Source organism: Thermobia domestica, unplaced genomic scaffold, assembly GCF_964235325.1.
Source record: "Thermobia domestica unplaced genomic scaffold, izTheDome1.hap1.1 HAP1_SCAFFOLD_168, whole genome shotgun sequence".
Taxonomy (NCBI): Eukaryota; Metazoa; Arthropoda; class Insecta; order Zygentoma; family Lepismatidae; genus Thermobia; species Thermobia domestica.
Window position 1 is genome coordinate 406,420 of NW_027655907.1, and position 14,140 is coordinate 420,559.

The window sequence follows — 14,140 nt, forward strand, 5'->3', positions numbered from 1 at the left end:
GGCTTTCAGGAGGAAGGGGATAAAGTAATGATTCGCTTTTACTTATAGTATGAAGACAATCTTCAGATCATAGAGGGTCATTCCGTATTAAACTTTCGAAAATTATGCATACAGAAACACAACACAAAAAGTATCATAAGTCATTGTACTACTACGCCAATTATCACAAACTAAATTGCCAATTTTGCGTTACGTTAACGCAAACCGTTACAAAATGTCTACAACAAGTTATGCTTTTAGATTCTCAACTTGCTATAGTTCGACGGATGGAAGAAAGGAAAGAAGGAAGACCGACTTAACACACCCACAAGATGTCACCTCTGTCAAGTGCACTCAATCGAAACAGTTGTTGGCCCGGTACTACGAGACAATAGAGAAAATGTAAAATACATCTTATTATCCGCTGGAATATGATCTGTTTTGTAATTCACTTACAAGATATGGAAAATGCGCATAATATATACTATTAAAGTACAATCTAAATATACAGGAAACTAATCATGGAGGAGGATTCTAAATTTTTCGAAGGATGTGGGCGAGAAGGACCCATCAGATGTATATTTTTATGTGAATTTCATCCGACAGCTGGCCCACAGATCACTTGCCAGGTACTGTTTTTCCTTGAATAACACTACTTGAAGAGGCAAGGTTCTAGAACACAGGTCCTCTTTCCCATTTAGCTGTAATAAAGACTGAAAACATCGTGCCCTCCGGGGCTCTAACCCGCCTTCCCTCGCTGACGTTCGATCGGCAATACTATTTGAATTAAATATTAAACTTTGGTACAGAAAGGAACCATCCTAGGTACTAACCTATATGGGGGAGACCTGTGTTCTAGAACCTTCCCGCTTGAAGATGCTTCCACGGTCAATGTTCCGTTAAGGGGGTCTAGTGTCTTTGACACCACTTCTTTCTATTGATTTTCGATTACATAATATAACGTTATATTAGGTTAGGTTAGCTTAAGGGGGTCCAGTGTAGTTTTGGACCCCCTTAACGGAACATGGACCGCTTCCACATCTAATATAGGGAACTAGCTATGTGCAGGTGAAGTTTAGGCACACGAAATGTTGAAAAATAATTCGGCATATGTCGGAGAGATGGGGGGCCAGCATTTATTACCAAAATTTGTTACTTCCTGGTAAATTTTCATTCAGGCTAGGTTAGGTTATTCAATTACCTTTTCGGGCATTTATTCCGAAGTTGGGCGTCCGCTTTCGCCACGTTTTTTCGCTGTTATCTTCTTTGCACTCTTTCTGCAATTTGTTATTAGGTTCATTAATCCGTGCTCTTCACAAACTTAAAAGATTTTGCTCGTTATCAACGTATTGCTTCACAAATGTTAAAACTGTTAGTTAATTGCCTTTGTACATTCGCCATGTTGATAACATGAATGCTCGTTTCTTTCCCACAATGCAACTGTTCGGTTACCTTGCACCAAGTAGTTCCCTCCGCTCGCCGTATAGTCCCATGTTTATAGCCGCTTATATATAACAACAGATTTTTCGAGACTCTCATATATCACAAAGCACACAAACGATCAAATTATCCATATCTTTCCTGTAAATTTAAAAAAAAAAAAAAAAAAAAAAAATTGCTGGAAACTCACGCCCAACTTTGGAACTTAACCCCCTTTTCGTAACATGGAATGATTTCTCCTGTACACTTTTTTCCACATAATTTTGGCCCCCATGTGTGCGACATAACCCTATAGTTATTTCACTAATTTTATTATCGTCTTCAAAACATTTCTGCTGGCGACTCGAGAATACCCGACTTAAGATAAATTAAATTTAACAAAGTAGTTGTTAAATTCTTTTACAATTTTCGTATAAATACAGCGTCCAGACATATGTAATAAAACTATAGAATGTGAAACAACTACTCTGGCAAATGCTATTTAACCGAGTGAGGAAAGTGGGATTATGTTTAACAGAAGGGCCCAGGAACCCGTAAAAAACGCAAAATTTACAGGAGAAATGAATGATGCAAGTACTTGGACCTAACATAACGTGACCGAATCCAGAAATGAGCGAGATTCTATCATTTTCTTTCGGAAGATTATGCTAGACGACTAGTGTTAAACTGTGGGGGGACTAGGTTTTTAACTTTTTTTTTTTTTGCGATGTTCTATTCACATTTTGTTAGGTTAGGTTTAACATTTAATTCAGACAATATTGCCGATCGAGCGTTAGCGAGTCTATGCGGGTTAGAGCCCCGCAGGGCACGTTGTTTTCTGTCTTCAAGAAGTGTTGGCCCTCCATTATTAAACACTAACATAATGTAGGTCGCTAAACATAAACTAAACTAACCTGACCTAATCTGAACAAACTACCGAAATTGTTACACTTTTTAGGAACAATTGCTGGACTCCTTCTGCTAAACATAAGCGGAAATGTGCAGGGCTGATAGGGCCGCGCAGGTGCATCCGAAAGAAGCATGCGCGACAGCTAAGGTGGGTTTACGCATAAGTAAGGGTACCGGTAGTGAAAACGTTGGTCTTTCACAGTATCACAAGTTTTCTGTAGAACGTGTAATGGTCTCGCACTGCTTACGCTACGCTTGTAAACATGAAATACAGCGGTACACTGTACAGAAGTAACTGTTCGTCGCTCGAAGATAGTGTATCATACAGTCATCTTTAATGTGTACTCGCTTACTTTTACCATCGTATGGCACTTGTAAGCGTAGAATACAACTATATTACTTAGTATTTAGCCTAATACTGCCACCTACAGAAATTTATCCTTATAAACACGTCTTTCCATGTGGAGTATTGAATTTAACCTGTAAATTTTGTAAAATATGGTGTGACTGGACTTGACCTGTCAAGTGTTTGGCGCTCATATAGCACTGAAATAAACTTTGCAGTGCCCGCTTCAGTTGATTTTCTTACGCAGATATGAGAAATTACACTCGATTATTTTTATGAAATCGATCCAAACTTCTCTAAGCTAAGTTCTCTCTAAACTAAGCCGACAATACCCTAGTGTAACTTTTAAAACTATAAAGGTAACCAAGAAAGTTTTGTCGCTTTTTCACCCACCACCGTCGAATATCAATGTGTCACCTAACACGTACCTGGAACATCGAAAGTAGTGTAATAGTTTACAAAAGCAACTTCTCATCTCCCGTGCACGTGGATACTTCTTACTGTTGTACTATGTTGTGGATTATGTTGTGATGGAGTGTGAATACAGAGTGATCTCGGTTTAATCTGTGTTCTTTTACCAGTTGTACATGATATACAATCATTTCTGTAGGTAGTACAACAGTAAGAAGTATCCACGTGCATGGGACATGCGATATGTGTTTTCAATTCCCCCACACGTAGTCATACATTAAGTACAAGGGCACATTATTATTCTTCCCATACGGTATAAACACAGATATTCCTACACAAACACCGTAAGTGCAAGGGCAAATTTCAAGAATGCAATAAAAAAAGAAGTACCAGGCGGAAACGCTCACATTAAGTACTAGGGCAAATTTCAGGAATGCAACGAAAAAGAGAATAAGGACCAGGAAGCATTCATTTTTACATACCTCAAATCGTTGGAGGGTATATGCGAGCAACTTCCAACAGAAAGTTGTGAAACCGCGTTCCGAGGAGACACTTTTTTTTTTTTTTTTTTTTTTTTTTTCAAGAGAAAGGAGGCCAGATGGCCAATGAAATTGTATCTTTTGTTTGAAGTTATCGGGGGCAAATAACAATCGAAAAGGAAGAGGAAGCAAGAAACGCTGAGGATGTATATTAATAGTGCTTGTCCAGCATTTTCCTACTGGAAAAGACTCGAAAACTCTTACTTGTTAGTTAAGACTGTTGGCCAGCGAACGTAAACGTGGCGTGTGCGAGCACGCCTCCATTTCCCGCCATCTTCCTTATTCTATTCATATCTTAAGTTTTATTACTCGAGTTTCCTCAAATTTTAGCTTCCTATCACGGCTATCACTGTTCATGGAAATATATTAATTAAAGAACTACGAAATTCTCGTAAATGATCCAAAATTCAACAATGCAGAACAGACAGTTATCATACAAAATTCTAGCGGTACTCGTCAAATAAACAGACAGTTCAAAATACAAGGAGAGGCGAATCCAGATACACTTTGTTTTATTCTCGAATCACTCATTAACTAAATCAAAGTCGCTTTGTTACCTACTTTTTAACATCCTAGACAGTCAATGAATAATTCCTAAAAGTCCACATCAACATCGACGACCTTCTGGAAGGCCATGAACTCCATCGCGGTAGAACTTAATGGGCCGTGAAGCGAAGAAAGTATCAAGTGCATTTTGTACCTCTACTAGGGATTTGAACTGGCGTCCTCTACGGTGATCGTCCAAGAAATGGAACAGGTGATAATCCAACAGTGTAATGTGTGGGGAGTATGGCAAATGCAATAGTGTTTTCCATGCAAGGCGTAGAAGGGCGTCCCGGGTCATCCTAGCCATGTGCGGCTTAGTGTTCCCCTGTAACAGTAGGACCCCTTTGCGATTCATTAGTGCTGCCTCCAGAGTTTTGAGGTGAGTTTTTCTTGAACACGGCTCAACTGCTGACAATACACCGTTGTATTGATGCTCTGACCAGCTGGTAGCAGTTCCTGATGCACGATGCCGCGAGCAGTCCACCAAACACACAGGAGGACCTTCTGCTGCAGTGCTGGTTTCAGCTGTTTTAGTACCGGTTCATGGGATGCTAACCGATAATGATGGCGCCCTGGAGCTTCGTACAGAACCCGCTACAGACAGCAAAGAAACACAGGTGTCTGCTCGCGTTGCCTTCTGGCCCGGAGTTAAATCATGTGGGACCCATCGACCCAACTTGTAGTACTTTCCAAGTTGATGGAGGGCTGCCGAATGGTTTCTCGACTCATTGAATTGTAGTCTCACGTGTCTGGCCACTGTTCGCCTCAGTTACTGTCTGAAAATCTTCATTTTGTACATATTTTTTTTACTTTCTTGTGGCACGTGGTGCGTAAACCACCGCTGCACTCTCCGCGTAGTCACGACACCCTCACCAAAGGCCTGGCATATCTTCTGCTCCGCTGCAGCGGCGTTTGATCTCAGTTTGAACTCTTACAGCATACACGCGCTTATGACTCGCTGTGGACGTCCTATGTTCACTCTGTCCTTACGCAAGTTCACAATGTGACTGAACTGACACAATCAGGTAGTATGTTGGATATACCCACACCAACAAGTGATCTTCAATTTATCTCCATTCGCATTCAACTCACGGTGTGGGGTGAGGTGACTCAGTGGTAGAGCGTTCACCTCCGGTGCTTGGGGTTGTTGCTTCGATCCCAGCTCACGCCGTATGGTGTTTGTGGTGGACAAACAACGTGCTCGTGGGCTTTGGGGTCCTCCCGTTTCCTCCCACTTTCTTCATTCCACCATTTCATCAGGGTGTCTACTGACCTGGAAAACCTTGAAAACCTGGAATTTACTTTTGGACCTGGAAAACCTGGAAATAGCCTGGAATTGGACGAGGAACCTGGAAGTTTTACAATTGTCTTTAAAATATTGTTTTTGGGATTGTTATGGAATAAGTATATTTTTGTAAAATGCAAGAAAGTTATACTACAGCATAAGTTAAAAGCCAATAGTAACTTATTCAGTGGAGACGTAGTTGAGAAAGACAGACAGACGTGAGCAGAGTGCAGGCGGTGAATGTTTTTGGAAAGTATGTTGAGGGTACAAGAAGAGACTGAATAAGATTTTATTTGTTTGACATGGTCGTTGTGAATAATAGTAACTAAAAAAAGAGTTAAATTATTCCCCGATGATGAGAGTAAGGTAATTGAAAAAGTTAAATTTCATGATCTATTAAGTTTGTGTCTTGGGGATACTGGCATACAAGCCAGAAGCTTTTTCTGTAGTTGCTGCTTATTTGCATAGTATGAATCAAGCTTATTTGCTGGTTTGTGAAGACATTGGTTTACATGTTTCTGTAGCAAGAGTAGTAGACAGGTCTGGAACAACATTCCGCTTATACTCCTGTGCCGAAGCTTTTTAACAGGAGTCCAAGCCCGCGGATGTCGCAGTGAACACCATTTCCGGTGGCCGAAAAGTGTATCACCGGAAAAAAGTAAAATTGCCCACATCTTAACGGAATCACTTTTTGTATTTAGGTTAACATTTTATTAGTCTTGCAATAAATCCTATTATACAATAACAATTAACATTTTATTTTTCAGCCATTAGAATGGGGAAAATTAAAGCTAAATTCCAGGACTCGTGGAAAGGCCAGTGGAAATGGGTTATTAGGTCCAACGATCCATTTAAAGCAGGTTGTAAACTTTGCAGAACTGATTTTGACATTTCAAATATGGGAGCTGGATCATTAAAACCTCATGAAAAAGGAAAGAAACATCAAATAGCTGTTAAAGCTCTTAATGCACAATGTTCGATCGTAAAGTTCTCAAGCAGTGTTAACAAGGGGCCTTTCTGGACAAAAAATTCTACAGCGTCTTCCAGTTCAGTGACTGGCACATCATCTGTTCCAGTTGTTCAGGAGAAGAATGAAAGCCCAGCAAAAACTAGTGGTGTAATAAAGAGTTATCTTATCAAAGATCAAGTGACGAAAGCAGAAATAATCTGGACATTACACAAAGTTACAAGTCATGCATCGGCCAGAAGCCAAGCGAGTGCAACGGATTTGTTTCTTTTAATGTTTCCTAAGTGGGAAGTCGCTATAAATATGCAGTTACACAAAGACAAAATAGGTTATGTCATCACTTTTGAATTCGGTCCATATTCCCAACAGACGTTACTTCGTGAACTACAAAATTGTGAATTTTTTGCAGTATCGTTCGACGAAAGCCTAAACACTATCTCAGAGAAAAATCAAATGGACTTAATAGGTCGTTTCTGGCACAGTGACGAAAATAAAGTTTTAACACGCTATTTAACATCAGTATTCTTTGGATATACTACTGCCCAAGATTTGTTAAGTGCATTTATAAATACTTTCAAGGACAAGTATCTCGATTTTTGTAAGTTACTTCAGGTTTCTCTTAATGGCCCCAACGTTAATTTAAAATTTCTGAGTGATTTGAAGGCCTGAGTGAAGAAAATAGTGAAGGTCCACAGCTTTTGGAGACAGGAACATGCTCTTTACATATTGTTAATGGGGCTTTTAAGACTGCCCATACCAAAGCTGGTTGGAATGTGACAGAGTTTTTGAGAGCGTTGTACTATTTATTCAAGGACTTCCCTTCAAGAAGAGCAGATCTCATGGCAACATCTGGAATAGCAGTTTTCCCTCTTAAATTTTGTTCTATTAGGTGGGTGGAGAATTCTAAAGTTATCAACCGTGCCATAACTATGATTCCTGCCTTAAAAGTTTATGTTGATGCAGTGAAAACAAAACCTCTTGAAACATTAAACTTCTCTAAAGTAAAAGTCCACATCTCTGATGTACTGTTGCCTGCTAGATTAGGCTTCCTTCAGTCCGTATCTGTAGAACTAGAAGAATTCCTCATTAAGTACCAAACAGACATTCCATTACTACCGTTTCTATGGAATGACATAAACACGTTGATTCGTAGTTTGCTAAGCAGTTTCGTGAAAGATGATGTCTTAAAAGTAGCTAAAACTTAAAAAAAAAAAAAGAAAAGAAAAACAATAGATGTTTTTGATAAGGACATCTTAAAACCACTTAATCTAGTTTATGATGGATTTTCTGCGGTGACATCGCTTAAAGGAGTGACTTATGTTGATATATTGAACTTGAAGAAAGAATGCAGAAGATTCTTGCAGGAACTGTGTAAAAAACTTATGCTAAAATGTCCTTGAAAATACGTGTAACAAGAGCCGCAAATTGCTTGTCTACAGAAACTATGACCAACGAAACCCTTCGTGAATCACGTATCAGACTTGCCCTAGAGACATTTGTCGAGAAGGAGCAAATAACACCTGTAAATGCTGATATGATGAAACGGGAATATTTAAAATTTTGTTCAGACCAAGACACAGCACGAAAACTGTCAAATTTCAGTCACAAAAATGACAGATTAGAAGTTTTTCTCCATGATCTGTTAAATAAAGAAGGTGTCTCCAATGCGTTTAAAACATTCATGCATAAGATATGTGCACTTTTCCATAGCAACGCAGCAGTGGAAAGGAGTTTCTCCATTACCAAAGAGTGGATTGTTGAAAATCTCCAAGAGGGGTGCTTGATTGCCCAGAGAAGTGTATTAGATGCTGTGCGTGTTGCTGATGACATACGTAATATGAATATCACAAAGAGTATGATCTAGTATGTGAGGAATGCATCAAGCAGAAGAAATGAATATCTGAAAGACCGCGGTGAAAAAGAAGACAGAGCAGCGCAGCTCGAGAAAAGAAAGATAATAAGAAGAAAAGAGTTGGAATTAAAGAAGAAAAGAATAACTGACGCCGAAGCAGAAGTAGATGCATTGGAAGAACAGGAGAAAAAGAAGAAAAGAATAACTGACGCCGAAGCAGAAGTAGATGCATTGGAAGAACAGGAGAAAAAGTTAAAAGGGATGTTGAACTCTAGAAGTTAAATGTCAAAAACTGTTCACTGTGAAAGTTGTTTTCTATATTTGTTCATATAATGTGCGTGGTTCCATAACATTTTCAACAATACATTTTTAAATAAAATATAACTGATGGCCAGTCCCCATCCAAGAAGAATGTGCAGTAACGTTTAACAATATGGACTACTTTGCGTTAAGAATTTGTATTATATATGATCATTTTCTTTTTACTTCTAAACTAATACTAGTTTGACAAAAATGGCGGGAAAATAGCTTACTCACCGCTAAGTCCTACCAGTACTTAGCATAAAATACTGCAAGAGTGCTTTAAAGGGGAGTGCTTGTAGTAAAATACTCTTGTGGTATTTTATCCCCTAACTTAGTGGTGAGTAAGCTGTTTTCCCGCCATTTTTGTCATTGTTCATCAACACTTACGTGCTACTACTATAATAGTAGTTTATTTGAAGTAATGTTTTTGACGGAAATTTACTATCATACAGGGTAAATCTTAACCAAACCGATAAACTTCGGGAGGTGATTCCCGAGCCCGAAACAAGAAAAAAAATCCTCTAACTTTTCTCCACGGTACATAGTTTTGGGGCTACAAGGTGCCAAAAGTGTGGAAAAATGAACTTCCGAGGTCTATATTTCCAAACCTATCCAACGTAGAGAGTGTAGCTTATTATCTCTTTAAGGAAGTCTCATCTGTTCTGAACATATGATTTCCTTTGTGAGATTTTAAGCAGCACTCTCTACTTTGGATAATTTTGGAAATATGGGCGTCGGAAGTTCATTTTTCCACACTTTCGGCACCTTTTAGCTCGGGAACTATGCGTCCTGGAGAAGAGTTAAAGAGGATTTTTTTTTTCTTGTTTGGGTGCCGAGAATCATTTCCCGAAGTTTGTCGGTTTAATTAAGGTTCACCCCTGTATAGTATTCCTACATTAGGATATTTAAAGCTAATGCAGATTTTTCTCAACCGGTCTTCTGGTAGGGGATATTTTAATTAAACATTTTCTGGTGTAAAATGTTTTGAGAGCCTACATTTCAGTCATTTTCATCTTGTCACAAAGAAACTATCACTTGCCATGTGCATTCTCTAATTATTACCAGTTTTTGTTAAGAAATAAAATTGCATTAACTTATACATGTTACAATAAATGTCACTCTACTAAATAGACCTGGAAAAAAAGGAAAAATAAACCTTGAAAACCTTGATAAAACCTGGAATTTGAAAATGAACTTTTAGTAGACACCCTGTTCATTCATTTCTCATCATTATCGTCTCCTTTAGCCTAATCGGCAAAAACGCGGGACGTAAAACTTAAAGATTTCATTTCAACTTACGGTGTGAGGGGCAGTTGAACACAGACCTCCACAAAAAGCAACAGAACTTTCTTTGTTACCTTTATGCATGAATGCGGAGCTGGAACGTGTATTATAAAGTTTACCTCGAAAATATATCTTGATATGGAAATCTGGACATAATTTCATTTGGTACACGAATACTTCAAGAATACTTTCAAAACTGCGTACGAAAAAAAAAAAAAAAATGCTATTTTCCATTATTCCTTTTTCTATATAGATTAAGAATACGAGACATGCACCAATGGATTCCACACAGCAAATTGAGTAAAAATGTTTCAAAAAAAAAAGAAGCAAATAAAAGTTTAACCTCGAAAAAAAGTTGGAAGTTCGCTCTTGTCGTCTGTATTTTTGTTTCGTTAGCGTATGTCGGTACCCTCACTTGAACAGATAATGTTGAGGAATGCTACTAGAAATAATTGATCAAGGATGACCATTTTTTCGCTGTCTCCTAATGCCTCTTGTAATCTTATTTTTTCGTCCTACCCTATTTTAGGTAGGTCTACGTAAATTTTTAAAATTTGCAATCGAGAAATATGTTTCTTCCTTTCACAATACCAATGTATATGTAATGAAATGTGTTACTTGGTTTTCCAATACTGACGAAGATACTTTTACTTTATTATTGTTTAGATCTCTGTAACACGCATAATAAAGTAGAAGTAATTTTCTCTGTACAATATAGTACTTCATATCAAAGGCATGATAAAATCCAGGCATTGTGCAATAAGGTATAACTGTAAAAGTATTGGAATGCTGTGCCAAACATAAGGCTTGTACTTTAATGCGATATATATATATATATATATATATATATATATTTTTTTTTTTTTTACTCCTCGCATATACACATAGTCGCAGTTATTGACGCGTCTGTTCCCTACGAATGCATGCCCACGCTGTCTCGCGGTCTTCCCTGCTGTAATCCTGTTCCTCGGTTAGATAGCATTTGTACGGTTTAGTATAGTTACCAGAGACAAATTGGTTTGTTTTTCGTGCTTGTTTTTGTTTTATAACATATAATTATTACTGTTTATTTTTAATGTTATGTATTTGCTATTCACATATATGTATTATTTTCTGCTTTTTTGTTTAGGATTTTGTATCTATTTTTCAGCAATTTTTTTGTTTTTATATTTTGATATATTCGTTTTTAAATTTTATTTACGACAGTCCGTATTTTTTAGCAGTCGTGTTCATCGCGACGAGGACAAATAACATCGTTGTTGACGTCTGCATTAAAATTCAATCATTTTTTACGAAGGAAAGTCTAAAAGTGAAGGGACTTTTGCAATTTCTCGCACTATGCAACGTGTCACTCTTATTCCCGCGTTAGTCGTTGGAGTGTAGCAGACGGTTAAGGTTGGTTTAAAGGGACATGTTTTGCCAATAGATGGCACTACAGTCTTCGTATCTGTCCTATATATTTCTTACCTTTCACGAAAATTCACGATTTCTCTTACAAATTTCAACCTAGAGACTTCAAATTTTTAGAAAAGGAACTTCATAATCTATCAAAGGCAATCTTCATAATCTGTGCCGACTTTTTATTTAGAATTTTGTTCATTGTTGAAATTGCTTGATTGTTGAAATGGTTATCTAAATCTTTAACAATGAAACTGTTTCAACAATAAAGAAAATTCTAAATAAAAAATCGGCACGGATTGTTTCCTTTGGTAGGTTATGAAGTTCCTTCCCTAAAAATTAAAAAGGTGTTAAACGGCAATCTAAATGTTCAGAAAATGTGTGCAAGGTAGGTCCCGAAAAATATTGTCAGCGCAGCATAAGGCACAAAGGTTGGACATCTCTTGTAAACATTTGATCCTTTATCGTCGCGCGGAGATGGATTTTTACAACAAATCGTTACTGTAAATGAAACTTGGTTGGGTACATCATCATGAACCGGAAAGTAAGGCTGCGAGCATGGTTTGGAAACACCCATCAGAAGTTAAGAAATTTAAACGTCAATCATCAGCTAGTCATTGGTGCGCTGAAAATTGGTTACAGATGCAACCAAAAAACTTTTTTCCCGACGGAATCAAAAAGCTTGTGAAACGTTGGAAAGAGTGCGTTGAAGTGCAGGAAGATTATGTAGAAAAATAATGTATGTTTCAGTTTTCTACCATTAGAATAAATGCACCTTTTCTCAAAAATCCCTTTACTTTTTGATTTTTCCACGTACATAGCATATGTCCACACGTATTTACACCCGGATCAGGTCTTCCTAAAGTGTACCTTCACTCAGTAATGCAGTTTCTCTGCTAAGATCATTCACTTTCTAAGGTACTGAGAATTAATCTCCTGATAATGGAGCTGAATATTGGATCAAGGCAAGTATGCGTACTTAAAATAGGACAGCACATTATTATTTCCTTGGTGCGTTCCCATAAAGCTTTATAATGTGCTTGCAAACTTAGATTTCATAAACAAAGCCAATATGCGTTTGCGCTTTAGGTATCTTTAAAACGTACTGCTGAGAGAAACACACTAGGTAGTCACTTTTAGAATGATTTCGTTCTATTTCGGGTTTAGGGCAGGGCGAAGCTAGTGTATACGTGCGTAGGGAGTAGGCACGAAGTGACAGTAGGTATGCGCGTAAAGATAGAGATGACCGCAAAAAGTTTGGAGTTATCTACCGAAAAATCCCGCTGCGGCGGAAACTTATCCTATTGTGGAATGGTGTGGAGGCTTTGATTTATCAGTGTTGGTTTTTATGTAGCAACACCTAGCAATGCCTGTGGCATTGCCCACCCCACCATCTGGCTCCATCCGGTGCCTTCGGCGCACGGCACCCTTACTTGCGTTATCATGCTACCTAACCCGTAGGATCGAGATACGAATCTTCTTGTATGGCAGCCTAGTACAGATAAATTGATTTTCTAGACGATATGTAATTTTTATGTAATATGTTATTTCTGTTCGTTAAAGGCTGCTGGGGTTGACGAAAGCTACGCCGCAGCTTGCACTAACCTATACCAGGTAATGACTGCAAGCTAGTTGTGGATGGGTTACAATTGCATCAGAGTTGACTGATTTAAATCAAAGTAAATTAAATCGAATACTTTAAAAAAAATGAATGATTTGAATCAAATTTATTTTGGTTAAAGCAATTAAAATGCAGTATTTCTGACCATTCTTGGACGCTAATCGAATGTTGATCTGAAACTAACATGTTAATCTGTACTATATGATGGTAGGATCTTCGATCAGAAGTTTAAACAAAATATTTTAAAATTTTAAGTAAAAATTAATGGGCCATGATTTTTTTTTTTTCAACTTAATATAATCATTTCGTATTGTACATGAGACTTGAAAAGTAAGCTTAAATTCATATAGTATTTCGAGCTCTTTCGTGGCTAAGCGGTTAGTGTATTTGCCTTTGGCGTTGGTCGACTCGGGTTCGATTTCCGCCTGGAGCTCTTGTGGTTCATATTGCACGTTAATCAGTAGATCCATATCGCATATAGCCTCGCTGCTGAAAAGAACGTTAAACTCAGGGTGTCTACTGATACTGGAAATACTTGAAATACTGGAATTTAATTTTGATACTGGAAATACTGAAAATAACTAACTAACTCTATGGCCTATGGAACCCGTAGGTTCAATGCCGCGTTCACAAAAGCTCTCCACTGACTTCTATCCTTAGCTAACTGCATCCAGTTTCTACTTTGTATTCCAATCTCTGCGAGATCCATCTTAATATTGTCCTCCCATTTGCGCCTAGGTCTTCCTAATGGTCGTTTTCCGATTGGTCTTCCAGTCAATACTTTGAAAGCGTTTCTACTTTCTTCCATTCTAGCTACATGACCCGCCCACCTAAGCCTCCTGGACTTGACGACCCTAACAATGTTGGGTAAACCGTATAAATTATGTAGTTCCTCGTTATGAAGTTTCCGCCATTCTCCATTCCCGTTCTTCTTGGGTCCGAATATTCGTCTCAGGATTCGTCTCAAATACTGAAAATATACTGGAATTTTGATCCACATACTGGAAAAATTATGAAATATACGCAAAATTACCATTCTTTATAATCTACCCTGTATTTTTGAACTCCGAAAGTCCAGGATAATAACAATCTTGCATTATAATTAGAATAAAATAATATACAATTATTTATACAAGTTATATAGCTTAATAATACATTTAGACAATACAAATAATACGTGGTTTACTGTGTGTCAGGCCTGTAAGGAGAGTATTTACGGGATATGAAAGTCATGAATTGAGGTTGTCGGTGAAAGGAAAGTAGTGGAATTCATGAAAAAAG

At 37.9% G+C, this 14,140-nt stretch overlaps 1 protein-coding gene across 1 annotated transcript in view; it reads left to right on the forward strand.

The window, feature by feature from the left end:
* Positions 1 to 256: 256 nt before the first annotated feature.
* LOC145676491 (GATOR1 complex protein NPRL2-like) overlaps positions 257 to 14,140 on the forward strand; it is a gene marked incomplete at its 3' end in the record, with an annotated part of 52,330 nt that continues 38,446 nt past the window's right edge. Inside the window, 1 exon segment of the mRNA XM_081747295.1 lies at positions 257 to 608. Within this exon segment, the coding sequence (XP_081603421.1) occupies positions 501 to 608 (108 nt within the window).